Genomic DNA, 15,806 nt, shown 5'->3' on the forward strand with positions numbered 1-15,806 from the left:
GTCTAGAGACTATTTACCACTTACCAACTGCACACTCGCATCTTATTTTTTCCAATGAAGAATGTGCTGTTCAAGTATATTTTTTTCTAGATTTTTACTGTGACAAACAATGCTTCAACAAACACCTTTATACATTTATCTTGGATCCATGTGATTTTTAAAATCACAAAAAGACCATCCCTCAAACAGTAATGCTTGTTCAAAAGTGTGTATATTTTAACTTTTACTACACATTTTTCAAACTATTTTCCCCAATCTGTAGCAAATCATACTCAAAGGAACAAAGTCGGAGAATGGCTTATCTTCACTAGTTATGAGTGTTACCGTCTTTTTAACTTTGTGCTAATCTATTGGGTAAAAAAAATAGGTTTTTATTCTTTCTTTAATTTGTATTCACTGCTTTTTTATTGCAGTAAGAACAATTGAGATTTACCTTTTTAACTAATTAAGTACACGATACCGTGTTGTTAAGTATAAACATCGTGTTGTACAGCAGGTCTCTAGACAAATACATCTTTGATAAATGATTCTATTCAACCATGTTTCTGTTCACATAGTTCTAGCTTCCCCCTTAGGAAAAGGATTGCCTCCCCCCACCCCCATCCTCCATATTTACTTTTCCACATTTTTTAGCTCTCTGCAATCTCAGAAATTTATCAGGTTTATTCTCAATATCATTGACTCCATTTTCTTCTGTGTCAATTATAGTCTTTATTTTGTCTAATGTTTTTTTCATTCAATTAGTAAGCTCTTAGCTTCCTTGTAATCCTTCCATATCTCATCTATATTCTTTTCAAATTGACATCCTTTACTTTAGAAGCCATATTTCTTGCATCCTATTAGGAATGCTGAACTGCTTTCTAGAATTTATATATGTATCTTGGAGGAAATGTTTTCCACAAATATCAAAGAATGGTGTTCCTTTTTCTCTGTTCTGCAATAATATTTCCCAGGCCTCACTGGTTGTTTTCATTTTAGTCACCCAGATCCTGATTTTATTGACAGGACTTGTAGCTTGCCTGTGTCTTGCTCCACCATGACTTGAAACTTTTTTCCTATATATAGCTGGAGGGCAAGACAGCGTGACAACTAACAACCCATCCTAGGACCAGCAGCAACCACCTCACACAGCCCTGAGAATGGGGCTTGGAATCTTCTGCCCATGCCCCAGTCCAGTTTTCTGTATCTGTCAACCAATGAAGGATAAGAGAATCCGTGCCAGAGCATCTCCCAGGCCTCTCTCTGCCTCTGCTCCAGTTCTGGGGCCTCACTTTTCAGTCCAAGACACCCACAGCCTTGAGGGGCTGTCAGGTGGTTGCCAAGGAACCAACTGGCAGGCTGTGCCTCCAGGGACCTCACTTGGCAATGTTCATTACCCCTGCCTGTCCTCAGCCTTGCGAGCATATATTTTATACTGATCTTATCAGCACCCTGACAGGGGATCCATCTCTCAAGAGAGGACTCACATTAATAAAGCTTATGAGACTGCTACATGAAACCAGATGCTGGATTATTAACTTACAAGAAGACATAAGTGATACAAGATGGAAAATTTGAAGTCCACAGCAGCCATGCCTTTTATTTTCCATAGCTGAGTTAGTTATACGAGAAGCGAAACCATCATCCCAATTCCTATCTGTGAATTTGCAATGAAAGTCACTGCCATAGAATCCAAAATACTCAAGGCAAATGCTCTCTTTATAGGCAGACCTACATAGGAAGCCAAATAAAGAGTATTTTTGGGTTTGGGGGGTTTTCTTGTTTTTTTTTTGAGATGGAGTCTCTCTCTGTCGCCCAGGCTGGAGTGTAGTGGCGCAATCTTGGCTCACTGCAACCTCCGCCTCCTGGGTCAAGTGACTCCCCTGCCTCAGCCTCCTGAATAGCTGGGATTACAGGTGCCTGCCACCATGCCTAGCTAAGTATTATATTTTTAGTAGAGACAGGGTTTGACCATGGTGGCCAGGCTGGTCTTGAACTCCTGCCCTCAGGTGATCCACCCGCCTAGGCCTCCCAAAGTCCTGAGATAACAGGCGTCAGCCACCGCCCTTAGCCTGTATTTATTTTTAGTAGAGACAGGGTTTCACTATGTTAGCCAAGCTGGTTTTGAACTCATGACCTCAAGTGATCCACCCACTTCGGCCTCCCAAAAAGCTGGGATTACAGGCATGAGCCACCACGCCCAGCCCAAAGAGCATTTTTGAACACAGACTCAGAGCTAGGGAGGGTGGATGAAGCAATGAGACTGGGCTGCCCAGTGTCTGTGTTCTGCCAATCACCATATCCCCCATAGCTTTGCCACTGTTATCAACCAGTCTGCTGATGGGCTTCTCCTCTCTTTTGCATCTGGGACCATCTCCCTCTTCTGACAGCTAGTTCCCTTCTTTATACAATCATTCAATCAGGAGATGGTCAAAACTATATCTGGAAAACCAGGTCTGGAAGCCTGTCTGATTCCTTCACAAAATTTTTCCTGTTTTGATGGATGTGGTGGCTCACACCTGAAATCCTAACACTTTGGGAGGCTGAAGGCAGGAGGATCACTTGAGCTCAGGAGTTTGAGACCAGCCTGGGCCGCACGGTGAGACCCTGTCTCTACAAAAAATAAAAAAATTAGCTGAATGTGGTGGCTACTCAGGAGGCCGAGGCAGGAAGATCACTTCAGGATGTCAAGGCTGCATTGAGCCATGTTTGCGCCACCTGCACTCGGCCTGGGCAGCACAGTGAGACCATGTCTGAAAAGAGAAACCTTTCCCTTTCATCTTCTGCTGACTTTATTTTCTGCCCCTTCTTTTCACAGGTGCAGACTTTAGTGACTTTACAGGGGAAAACCTCATGTCCTCCATGAACAAGTTCTAAGGAGACCTTTTAACAATAGGAACTGGGCCACGCGCAGTGGCTCTCGCCTGTAATCCCAACACTTTGGGAGGTCGAGGCGGGCAGATCACTTGAGATCAGGAGTTCAAGACCTGCCTGGCCAACATGGTGAAACCCCATCTCTACTAAACATGTAAAAATTAGCCAGGCGTGGTGGCTCATGCTTGTAATCCCAGCTACTCAGGAGGCTGAGGCAGGAGAATAGCTTGAACCCGGGAGGTGGAGGTTGCAGTGAACCGAGATTGTGCTACTGCACTCCAGCCTGGGCAACAGAGTGAGACTCCATCTCAAAATAACAATAATAATAATAATGGGAACTGATCTTAGGATCTTCTCTCTACCATCTCTTACGCTTTCTATGAATATTTCTACCTCAGCTTTCTATGAGTATTTGTTTTATTCCAAATGGATTTGTTTCCAGAGTGTGGGGTTGGTGGAGAGCAGCCCCTTGGAGAGTTGACAGAACGACACCCAGCCATAGAAAGACGGCTGATCAGGTTTCTGTTTCGTGCATAGTCTGGGTGTTGAGCTGGGAACAGACCACAGGAGGGGGCAACATGCCTTTCTGACTCTTTTCAGAAAAACGAGCCTGTTGTTTCCCCAGGAGAAGAATGTTCAGCTATGGGTTGAGATCTCCTTATCAGTTGCACCACCCTTGCAATTTTGCGACAGTTCCTATCAGAGAGAGGCACTTGGCTGTCTGCCAGACGTGGGTCTGAGAGTAGCCAGAGTTCCTTTTATCTTTGAATTTTTGTTTTAAGTTGAAGAAAGTCATATCAGAGGTTGCTAACTTAGTCAGACCCTCCAAACCAGAAATCGTACAGATAATTTCTCACTTTATCTATAAACTGTCCAAACCAGAAATTTTATCAGCACAGTAAGGGGTGGCCCTCGCTTGCCTCTCACTCCATGCCTAATGTTGGGGAAGTAAAGGTTTGAACACCTGCCTCTGGCAGCCTGGGCTCAAGGACAGCAGGAGCTGGGGACTACAAGACAGCAGCCTCACCCATGCTGACTCATGCTGACCTGTCGGCCTCCTCATGCCCCTCATCATGCCCCTTTGTGCTCCAGGTTGACAAGTTAAGGAACTGAGAGTTTTACCTCTTTTATTTCAGAAATGGGTCAAATTTAAGAGAGACTTTGATAATTTCAAGACTCAATGTATCCCCTGGGAAATGAAGATCAAGGACATTGAAAGTGAGTATGCTGGTGTCACTGTTTTTTTAATTGGTTTCCTAAAGCGTTTCCCAAGAGCTCGGGTTGTTTCCTTGGCCCTCTGAATAGATTATTTCATTGGTTCTGTTGTATGAGGAAAAAAGAATGGGTTTTGAACTTGTCAGGCCAAGATTTATTTTCCATTTATTTATTTATTTGTTTTTATTTATTTATTTATTTTTGAGACAGAGTCTCACTCTGTTGCCCAGGCTGGAGTGCAGTGGTGTGATCTCAGCTCACTGCAACCTTAACCTCCCAGGTTCAAGTGATTCTCCTGCCTCAAGCTCCTGAGTAGCTGGGATTACAGGTCTGGGCCACCACACCTGGCTAATTTTTTTGTATATTTAGTAGAGACAGGGTTTCACCATGTTGGCCAGGCTGGCCTCGAACTCCTGACCTCAAGTGATCCACCCACCTTGGCCTCCCAAAGTGCCAGGATTACAGACGTGAGCCACCGCACCCATCCCGGACCAAGATTTAAATTCTGCTTCTTCACTTTCTGACTGTGGGCACTTAGGCAAGTTAGTTAACCCCAAAGAGCCTCAGGTTATCTATCCAGGAAAAGAAAGGGAGATCCAGGTGTCATTCAACAGACTGATGTGAAAATTGAATCCACCACACACATAAAGTGCACAATAGTGTCCATTTTTTCCTTCCGCAGCACTCATACCCACTGTCTTTTCTCTCTCTAGGTCACTTTGGTTCTTCAGTGGCATCGTATTTCATCTTTCTCCGATGGATGTATGGAGTTAACCTCGTCCTTTTTGGCTTAATATTTGGTTTAGTCATAATCCCAGAGGTAAGAAAAGAAATTCCTAAATCTTTGGATAGAGTTAAGGCTTATGACCACTGTCATCAATTATCAACCAAAACTTCTTGTTTTACAAAGAATCAGTCATTTATTTAAAATGCTATTAGGCTGGTGCAAAAGCAATTGTGGATTTTGCCATTAAAAGTAATTTATAAATTACTGCCATGAAAAGCAAATTTATAAAATTAAAAGTAATGGCAAAAACTACAATTACTTTTGCACCAACCTACGGCCTAATGTACTCACATCAATTACCCAGATAGTTAAGTACAAAGAATGGAACCAAAATACTTTGTTCCTTAATTAATAAGTGAATCTTACGTTTTTCTAATTCTCATTTTACCTTAAGATCATTGGAGAATTAATGTTTCAATGAGATTTTTCCTTTTACCCCCAAACAAAAAAGAGGGATAGAATACATTATATCATTATTTATCACCAAAAAAACTTGGATTTGACTATCACTCCTCACTATTCTCCCATATATAATCTTTTAAGGAGGTTTTTCTTAGAAACAGGGTCTCACTCTGTTGCCCAGGTTGGAGGGCAGTGATGTGATCATGGTTCAGTGCAGCCTCGAACTCCTGGGCTCAAGTAGCCCTCCCACCTCAGCCTCCCAAAGTGTTGGGATTACAGGCATAACCTACCACACCTGGCCCCAGATATAATCTTATTATGGACATAAATAGATTCTTATCTACAGATGATTAATTGAGAAACAAAAAAAGGGTAATAAGCAATTTGTGCAAAGTCACAGAATAAGTTCATTGTGAATTGGATCCCAGGTCCCCAGGGTGATGGCCTAGGGTCTTCTCCAAGGAGCCTGTGGCTCACTAAGCACTGAGCACAGCAATTGCTACAATTGCTACAGTCCTGACTGAAATACTTGGTGCCGGTGCTGGGTACACAAGTGGGTCTACTTCAACAGCTTTCAGAGGAACAATATGTCTGCATTTAGTATTTTCTTCCTCACAGGTGTATTAATTGGTTCTTTGATGACTTATTGACTCCTATTTTGTTATAAATGGTTCCGTGAGCATATTGGAGTCAATTCTACCTGCAGTTACATGCTTAACTTTTCTGCACAGCCACTTTCAGGACATTAAAAACCTTTCACATAATGTGAATTAAATCAGATTTATTGGAGGAGGTTGACCATGCATTATAATAGCCTTTGGTAGCAAAGGAGTGTTACATTATTTATAAAATTGTTGAATTCTTTTCTATATTACCCAAAACATGCGCTTACAAATATGTCATTAACTAACCTTTGTACTCTTTCATATACACACCTAGAAATCAAGGGTTCTGAGTCCACTGAGCCCTACATATATCCTTATGCCAAAATCACTCTCTGACCCAGAAGTTAGCATTTTAAAACTTCACTGTCAAGCGTACACAAACACTCTTACACCAAGTCTGGTTCTCCCCAGGGGAAAATATTGTCAAAAGCTAATAGGAAGTCTCATTTCTCTCCTCCATAGTCAGGTAAATATGAAATGTTTTCCTCAGTAGTCAATGGGGAAATTTACCTTCACAAAGCTCTTGGCTTTCTTCTTGGAAGCTTTTTATTCCATGAGAAGAGAGCACATTTAAATGCCATAAGCCTATGAGACATCTCTGAAATTTTGCTATGCAGTGGTCCATAAAAGGCAGTTTTGGGGGAAGTTGAGCAATTTTAAGGACACTTGGTTGCTTTTTTAAAGAAAACACTAAATTTGGTATAATTTATATAAGTTTATAAATATTTTTATGAGGGAACATTTATTTTAAACAATAAAAACTTAGTGATTGGTGCATTCCAATGAAGCAGCCAAGATCGGAACCATTCGTGCTAGAGCACTTTGATTTGATTGGCAGGTGATTGGGAAAAATATATTGGAGTGGGTTGAGAGTAAGAGAGAGAGAGAGAGAGAGATGCCTTGCTGGAAAGAGGAGCCTTGGCTTGGGAAGAAGAAGGGAAGAAGGGAAATAGGGGAGAGGGAAGAGGCTTAGACCAGGTAGGAGCCTGTTGCAGTAGGTCAGTGCTAGATCCGGGTAGTATCAGTGGGAATGGATTAAAAGAGAGGAATCAGAGTGAAGTGCACGGACAAGTCTTGATGACAGGTTGGATAACAGCAATTAGGGTGTGGGGTGTCTCAAGATGCTTTCTTATTTAGGATGATGGGAAATTGGCCATATGGGAATCAGACACATCCAGATTCATTGCACATCTGAAGGAAGTGTCCTGTTGGTCAAAGACACAGAGAACTTCAGGGCTCAAGGGTTTTCAGCATAAGCTAAGGTTCAGAGATATCCCCATGACTCATGGATGTTTTAAAATGAAGCATCGTGAACCAGAGGGTCCAGGGATAAGAATAGTAGAAGTGCTCAAACATGACTTTTAAAAAAATTATTATTTTATATATATATTTTGAGACAGAGCCTCAATCTGTCTCCTGGGCAGGAGTGCAGTGGCACAGTCTTGGCTCACTGCAGCCTCCACCTCCTGGGTTCAAGCAATTCTCGTGCCTCAGCCTCCTAAGTAGCTGGGATTACAGGCACGCACCACCAGGCCCGGCTATTTTTTGTATTTTTAGTAGAGATGGGGTTTCGCCACGTTGGCCAGGCTGGTCTCAAACTCCCGACCTTAAGCCATCTGCTCGCCTCAGCCTCCCAAAGTGTTGGGATTACAGGCATGAGCCACCATGCCTGGCGTTGAACGCAACTTTAACGAAACTTCTCCTTATATTCATTTTCCTTTTGCCACAAACTCTCAATACTACTTTATGAAATTAAACAGCTCTGAATGTAAGAATGAGCCTTGTTTATCTTTAATTGCCATTGCCTGCACAACCCAGGATGTCTATGTGATCCCTGAGGAACCCTCAGTTATGCTGCAGGAGCTGGCTGGCAAGGCCCCACTGGATGACAAGTTTATGTACTTCTCTTCCAACACTGGCTGTATGTGAAAATCACCTGGGGGACTCTAAGAAACACCAGATCTTAGGCTCACCCCCAATCAAATAAATTTGGCTCTCTCAGGGTGTGGTCTTGTTATCTCTGTTTTAAAAGCTTCTGTGGAGGAAGGGGAACATCACACTCTGGGGACTGTTGTGGGGTGGGGGGAGCGGGGAGGGACAGCATTAGGAGATATACCTAATGCTAAATGACAAGTTAATGGGTGCAGGAAATCAACATGGCACATGGATACATATGTAACAAACCTGCACATTGTGCACATGTACCCTAAAACCTAAAGTATAATAAAAAAAAAGTAAAATAAATAAATAAAAGCTTCTGTGGAAAGCAGACTCCTATGATAACCTCCAATGATCCTTCTCTGCTGGTATTCATGCGCTTATGTAACCCCTCCCTTTGAGTATGGGCTAGACCTAGAGACTTGCTTTTAACAAATAGAATATAGAATGGTTAGGTTATGAAAGATTGTGATTTCCATCTTGCTGGCAGAACTCTCTGTTGATTCCCCTCTTGCTTTGGGTGCTTTAATGAAGCAGTCTGACAGATTGGAGACGCCCACCTGGCAAGGAACTGAGTGTGGCCTTTGGACAATGGCCAGCAAGGAACTGAGGCCCTTAGTCCAGCAACCCAGCAACAACCACATAAGCACTTTTTTTTTTTTTTGAGACGGAGTCTTGCTCTGTCACCCAGGCTGAAGTGCAGTGGCATGATCTCAGCTCACTGCAATCTCTGCCACCCAGATTCAAGCAATTCTCCTGCCTCAGCCTCCTGAGTAGCCGGGATTACAGGCATGTGCCACCACGCCCTGCTAATTTTTGTATTTTTAGTTGAGACAGGATTTCAGCATCTTGGCCAGGCTGGTCTTGAACTCCTGACCTCGTGATCCACCAGTCTTAGCCTCCCAAAGTGCTGGGATTACAAGCATGAGCCACCATGCCCGGCCTCACATAAGCACATTTTAAGGCAGATTCTTCCCCAGTCAAATCTTCAAATGAGACCAAAGCAGAAATTTTGGTTGCAGCCTTGTGGAAGATCCCAGAAGTGAAGGACCCAGCTAAGCCATACCCAAAATGCTAGTCACAGAAACAGTGAGATAATAATTGTGTGTTTTTTTAAGCCTCTACATTTTAGGGTAATTTGTTATATAGCAGTGGATGATGCAGCTCCCCAGGTGATTCTAATATGCAGCTAGGGTTGAAAACTGCTAGTGTACATTATAAGGTCTTTAAGGAAGCTGTGCTCTAGGTTTACATAGCAAGCATTCAGTCTGTAAACCTCATATGATACTTCCCCTTAAAAATAACTACTAAATTATTTCAGACATATGAAAAGATATAATGAATGATCCTACTTGCTCATCACCATGCCTAAAAAATAAAATATTACATATACACTGAAGTCCTCTAATTAATTTTCCCCAATTTTATTACCTACATAACCCTCACTATCCTGAACTTTCCATTTCAACTTACATTTTAAAATTTATTGACTTAAATACAGTCATTTCTTATTTTCTAAAATCACAGTGTATCTGAAGGTGTATCCCCTTTTGCAATACAGTATAATTTTTTTGTCCCATTTACAGCAAAGGTTTGTCTTTTTTAGTTATTTTGTTCAAGAAAAAACTTTTGGCTTTGCTGATTCTCTCTGAAATGTCTTTTTTTTTAATTCAGTCTTTTGGGGGCACAATTTGCATAAAGTAAAATTTACTCCTTTTAGGTATACAATTCAATGACTTTTGACAAATGTATGATCAGGTAACCACCACACAACTGAAATATAGAACTTTTTCATCACCCTCTAAATTTCTCTAGTACCTACATTGCAAGCAATCTCCTCTCCCAGCTCCCAGCCCTTGACAACCAATGATTGACTTCTGATTTCTGTTCCCAAAGTTTTGCCCTTTTCAGAATATCATATAAATAGAAATATGTAGTAGGCAGTTTTTTTGTGTCTAACCTCTTTCAGTTGGTACAATGTCTTTGAAATTCATTCATGTAGTTTTATCAATCATTTGTCCCTTTAGTGCTGAAATGGAATTGAAAATTACAATGGGATTGTAATATTCCACCATATGAGTATATCATAGTTTGTTATCCATTCACCAGCTCATGGACATTTCAGTTGTTTCTATTTGGAAACGATTATGAATAACTCTACTATAAAACATTCACATTCAGGTCTTTTTCTTATATATCTTTATTTTTATATTACTAATTTCTACTCTTATATGTTTCATTTCTTTCCTTCTAATTTCTTGGGGTTTGTATTCATTATCTATTGCTGGGTATAACAAGTTACTCCCTATTTTTTTGCTGAACACAACAACCATTTATTATTATTTCTGTGGGTCAGGAATCCAGAATTGGTTCTGGCTTGTGGTCTCCCACAGGCTACAATCTAGGTTTTGACCAAGGCTACAATTATCTTGAGGCTGAACTGAAGAAGATGCGCTTCCAAGCTCACTCACATGGCTATTGGCAGATCTCAGAAGGTACGATTTCAAGCTTACTCACGTGGCTTCTGGCAGGCCTCAGAAAATCTGCTTCCAACCTTACTTACGTGGCTGTTCCCAGGGTTCAGGTACTCGGTGGCTATTGGCCAGAGACATCAGTTTCTTACTACATGAGTTTTTCCACAGGCATGCTCATAAGGTGGCAGCTGTCTTCTCCCAGAATGAGAGAATCCAAGAAGGAAATAGAGCAAAAAGAAGCTTCCCACATAGAAGCCACCGTTTTTTGTAACCTAATCTCAGAAATGACATTCCATCACTTCTGCCATATTGTATTCCTTAGTAGTGGGTCACTAAATCAAGCCCACACTCAGTGGGAGGGTATTATGGTACACAATAATAAATACCAGAAGCAGGGATCATGTGAGCCACCTCACAGGCTGCCTACCACATTGAATCCTCTGGTCCTCAGTGATTCATATCTCTTCCACATGCAAAATACACTCGTCGCTCCTCAAGGCCTCTAAAAATCTCATTCTGGCACAGCATCAGCTCAGATTCCAAACTCTCACTCTCTAAATCAGTAGTTCAGGTGCAGATGAGGCTCCATGGAGTAGTTCTTTAAATACAACTCCTTGAGTGCAGTTCTCTTTACCGTGAGACTAAAGAGATGTTATCTGCACCAACACAACAAACATAAAATGGTGGGACAGGCATAAGATAAATGCTATAGACATGCCTGTGTTCAAACAGGAGAAAAATGGGAGGCACAAGGGAGTTATTGGCCCATAGCAAGTCTACAACTGTAGTAGGCTGTTCTTGTGTTGCTATGAAGACATACCTGAGGCTGGGTAATTTATAAAGAAAAGAGGTTTAATTGGCTCGTGGTTCCGCAGGCCGTACAGAAAGCAAAGTACCAGCATCTGCTTCTGTTAAGGGCCTCAGGAAACGTACATCATGATGGAAGGTGAAGGGGAACCAGCACATCACTTGGCGAGAGCAGGAGCAAGAGAGTGATTGGGAGAGGTCCTAGACTTTTAAACAACCATATCTCACGTGAACTAACTGAGTGAGAACTCACTTATCACCAAGGGGATGGTGCTAAGCCATTTATGAAGAATCTGCCCTCGTGATCTAATATGTCCCACCAGGCCCCACCTCCAACACGGGGAATCACATTTCAACATGAGATTTGGAAGGGACAAACATTCAAATGACATCAATAACACAACACCCATTTATAAATTTTCCTCTCAATACCATTTTAGTTGCATTCCATATACTTCGATATACATTGCCATTATTTATTTTTAGGTATTTTCTAATTTTCTTGTAATCCACAAGTTATTTATGAATATATTTTCAAGACTTTAATATATAGAAAGATTGGTGGCATTTTTTACTGGTTTTTAGTATAATTTTATAGTGATCATAGTGTATATCTTGTATGAAACTGATACTTTTTCATCACTTGGGACCTGCTTTATTTGCTTAGAATATGGTTAATTTTCCTAAATTTTTATATTTTTTGCATGGTTCAAAATATTACTTGTATTCTACAAGTTATCTATAATCTTACTAATTTTAGAGTAGCATGATCAATTGCTGAGATCAATTAAATCTCCTGCCTTTGTCTTCTTCTCATTGTAATTATTATTTTTGTTTTATATATGTTAATGACATGTTATTGGGTCCATACAAATTTAAGATTGTTATGTGATGAATTATATTGATTTATTTTCAAATGTTAAACCAGATTGCATTCTTGGAATAAACCCAACTAGGTTATTATGTATTTTTTTACATATATCATCTGATTTTGATCTGTGAATATTTTATCTAGAATTTTTGCATCTATTTTTGAGATACTGGACTGTAAATATCCTTCTTATAATGTTCTTATATTTGGGGATCAATATTAGACCTCATAAAGTGATTTGGGAATGTTTCTTTTTTTATTATTCTCTTGAAGAATTTGTGTAAAGTTTCCTGTGGTAGGTTTAGGTGAATTTTTTAAAATTTACTTCTTTTAATTGACAAATATAAATTGCATATATTTATGTTGTACAAAATGCTGTCTTGGAATGTGTATACATTGTGGAATGGTTAAATCAAGCTAATTAACATATGCATCACCTCATATACCTATACTTTTATTTATTTTTGGTGAGAACACTTAAAATCTACTCTCATAGCAATTTTCCAGTATACAATACATTATTATTAACTATAGTCACCATGTTGTACAATAGATCTCTTGAATTTATACTTCCTATCTAACTGAAATTTTGTATCCTTTGACCAACATTTGCCAATCTCCCCAATTCCCTAAGTGAAGTTTTTGTTGTCATTGTTGATTTGTTGCTTTTTGTATATGGGGTAGGCAGAATTCTAAGAATGACCCTCAATCTTATATAATCCCCTCCTCTTTGAGTATGGACAGAACCTAGGAACGAACTATCACTCCAAGGTTATTTGAGTGAGCCTAACTTAATCACATGAGCTCTTTAAAAGCCAAGAGTTTTCTCTGGCTGGTTGCAGAAGAAGTCACAGATATTCAAAACATGAGAAGGATTGAACACACCACTGCTGGCTTAAAGATGGAGGGAACCATGTAATGGGGAATGTGGGAGCCCTCAAGAGGCTGAGCATGGCCACCATTTGCCACCCAGCAAGGAAACAGGGACCTCAGTCCTACAAGCACAAGGAAATGAATTCTGCCAACAATAAGTGAGCTTGGAAGAGGACTCCAGACCCCAGATGAGACCCTTAGCCCCTGTTGACTCTTTGATTTCAGTCTGGTGAGACCCTGAGCAGAGAATCCAGCCACACCATGCTAGACTGTTGACCTATAGAACTGTGAGCTAATAAATGGGTGTTGCTTTAGGCCATCTTTGTGGCAATTTGTTACACAGCAATAGAAATCCAAAGCAGTAGATATCCAGCTTTGGATCTGTAGCACTTACTAAATCTTAAATTGTCTTTTGTCACATTGGGAAAATTCTCTGCCATAATCCCTTTAAATACTGTTTCTATGCCATTCCATCTTCTCTCTCCTTCTGGGACTACATATATGTGTGTGCCTTTGCATGTGCATTTGTGTGTGTGTGTGTGTGTGCACGTGTGTGTGTCTTGTCTCAGTGAGCCTTGTCTCTGTATTTCCATGTATGCCTTATGCTCTTTTCAGTATTTTTCATCTTTTTCTCTATCTATTTAAGTCTGGACTTTTTTAACCCCGTATTAAAATTTAGCCATTCTCTTTTCTGATCTATATGTTCTTAAATCTGTCCATTGAGCTTTTAATTTCAATGATCACATGTTTCAGTTCTATAACTTCCACTTGATTGTTTTTATAGTTTCCAGTTCTCTACCAAAATGATTCATCTTGTCCCTTAATTCCTTAAGCATATTAATCAAACTTATTTTAAAGCTCATGACTGACAACTCCCTTATCTAGACTTCCTGTGAATCTGTTTTTATTGTTTAATTTTTCTTTTAGTTTTTAGTCAAGTCTTGTCTTCTCTTATAACTAGTTATTTTTGACTGAGTGCTAGACATTGTTTGTGAGCAATTATTGAGATTTACTTATTCCTCTGGTGGGAGAACTAAGCAAGATGGTCTATATTTTTGTTTAATTTTACTTTCTGAGTAAAATCTTCCCAGGCCTCAACTAAAAACTTGGGCTTTTTCCAGATATCTTCCTGTTTGCCTTGTGTGTGTGTGTGTGTGTGTGTGTGTGTGTCTGTGTGTGTGTGTGTGTGTGTGTGTGTGTGTGTGTGTGTGGAGATGGGGTTTTGCCATGTTGCCCAGGCTGGTCTTGATCTCCTGAGCTCAAATGATCCACCTGCCTCAACCTCCCAAATCTATTTGTCCTTAAATTTCACTTTCATTTCATTCTTCAGCCCTTTGACTATTCCAAAGTTGCTGCATACTTTCTTTATTTTTTAGCTGCTGTGATTGAAATCAGCGAATAACTCATGGGGAACAGCAATGCACAATCACTTCTTCAGAATTTCTTTATCTCCTGGATCTTGGCAGCACAAGTCATGATTGTCCACTTGTCTAGTTGTTCTCAGTGAAAGAGTTTGTCCAAAGCAACTTCCCCGGCTTTTGCTGGCAGTATGTTTGTTTGTTTGTTAATTTGTTTTTGAGACAGAGTTTCCCTCTGTCTCCCAGGCTAGAGTGCAGCGGCTCAATCTTGGCTCACTGCAAGCTCTGCCTCCTAGGTTCATGCCATTCTCCTGCCTCAGCCTCCCGAGTAGCTGGGACTACAGGTGCCCGCCACCATGCCTGGCTAATTTTTTGTATTTTTAGTAGACACAGGGTTTCACCGTGTTAGCCAGGATGGTCTCGATCTTCTGATGTGATCTGCCCACCTTGGCTTCCGAAAGTGCTGGGATTACAGGCGTGAGCCACCGCACATGGCAGGCAGTATTGTTTTTAATAGTAAAATCTGGAAACAATCCAAATGTCTATGAAGAGTAGACTGTGTAAATACATTATAGTATGTCCATACAATGCAATATTACGTAACAGTGAAAATTAGAGAACTGTAGCTACACATGTCAATATCAATGAATCTCAAAAGTGTAATGTTGTATGGAAAAAAATTCATAGGAGAATACTTATGCATGATTCCATTTAACAGGCAAAACTAAAGCAAAACAGGCAAAACTAAACAATAAATGAGTAAAATATAAGGAAAAACAAGGGAATTGTTATCATAAAATGTACTATATCTTGGTTGCATCTTGGGATGCAAGAGGGATATAATTCAGGAGGGGCTTATCCATGGTACTATAAAGGCCTGGAGATTTTCTGTTTCTTAAGCTAGCTAGTGGATATATAGTAGTTAATTTCCTTTTTATTATGATCAACTATACATAGATGTTATACATATACTATTTTATGTATAACATATTCCCCAATAAGAAAATACATTTAAAACAAAGAAACAAAAAGAAATAAAAGGAAATTACCTAAAAATGAAGAACCTATAAATTAAGAAACAAAGTAATTTTATACTAAATGGTGAAAAATACTAAAGCCTGTATTACAAAAATCAAAAAAAACATGATATATCCCTAACCCTACTACTTTTCAATATTAATTTCTACCACCTAATGCAATGTCAGGAAGATTAACATCTTATACACTTTGTACAAAATATACAAAGTTATTTTGGTTTGCAGGTGATATGATTGTAAACCCCCCAAAAACTCCAATGATTGTATGAAAAACTACTAGAATCTAATAAACAAGTATATTGAGGTGACTGGAGTCATTTTAAAGACAAATGGCAGTGATTTTCTGTATATTTAATGTCCACTTAAAAATAGAATTTAAAATTTTGACACAATGCAATAAATTTACAAAATAAATAGTAATACATTTAATAAATCAGAATATTTCTATGAGGAACACTATAAAGAATTACTGGACAAAAATAAGACAATAAATGGAAGGATATATTCTTGGAAGGAAAAATTTAAT

At 39.8% G+C, this 15,806-nt stretch overlaps 1 protein-coding gene across 1 annotated transcript in view; it reads left to right on the forward strand.

Annotated features, from left to right (window-relative positions):
• The window catches only part of TMC2 (transmembrane channel like 2), a 114,318-nt gene that overhangs the window by 47,255 nt on the left and 51,257 nt on the right, over positions 1–15,806 (forward strand). Inside the window, exons 6-7 of the mRNA XM_055264951.2 lie at positions 3,990–4,071; positions 4,782–4,888. Coding sequence (XP_055120926.1) covers positions 3,990–4,071; positions 4,782–4,888 — 189 coding nt within the window. The remainder of the gene's footprint in view (positions 1–3,989; positions 4,072–4,781; positions 4,889–15,806) is intronic.

The sequence above is a fragment of the Symphalangus syndactylus genome, chromosome 24 (assembly GCF_028878055.3).
Source record: "Symphalangus syndactylus isolate Jambi chromosome 24, NHGRI_mSymSyn1-v2.1_pri, whole genome shotgun sequence".
In the NCBI taxonomy this organism is placed as follows: Eukaryota; Metazoa; Chordata; class Mammalia; order Primates; family Hylobatidae; genus Symphalangus; species Symphalangus syndactylus.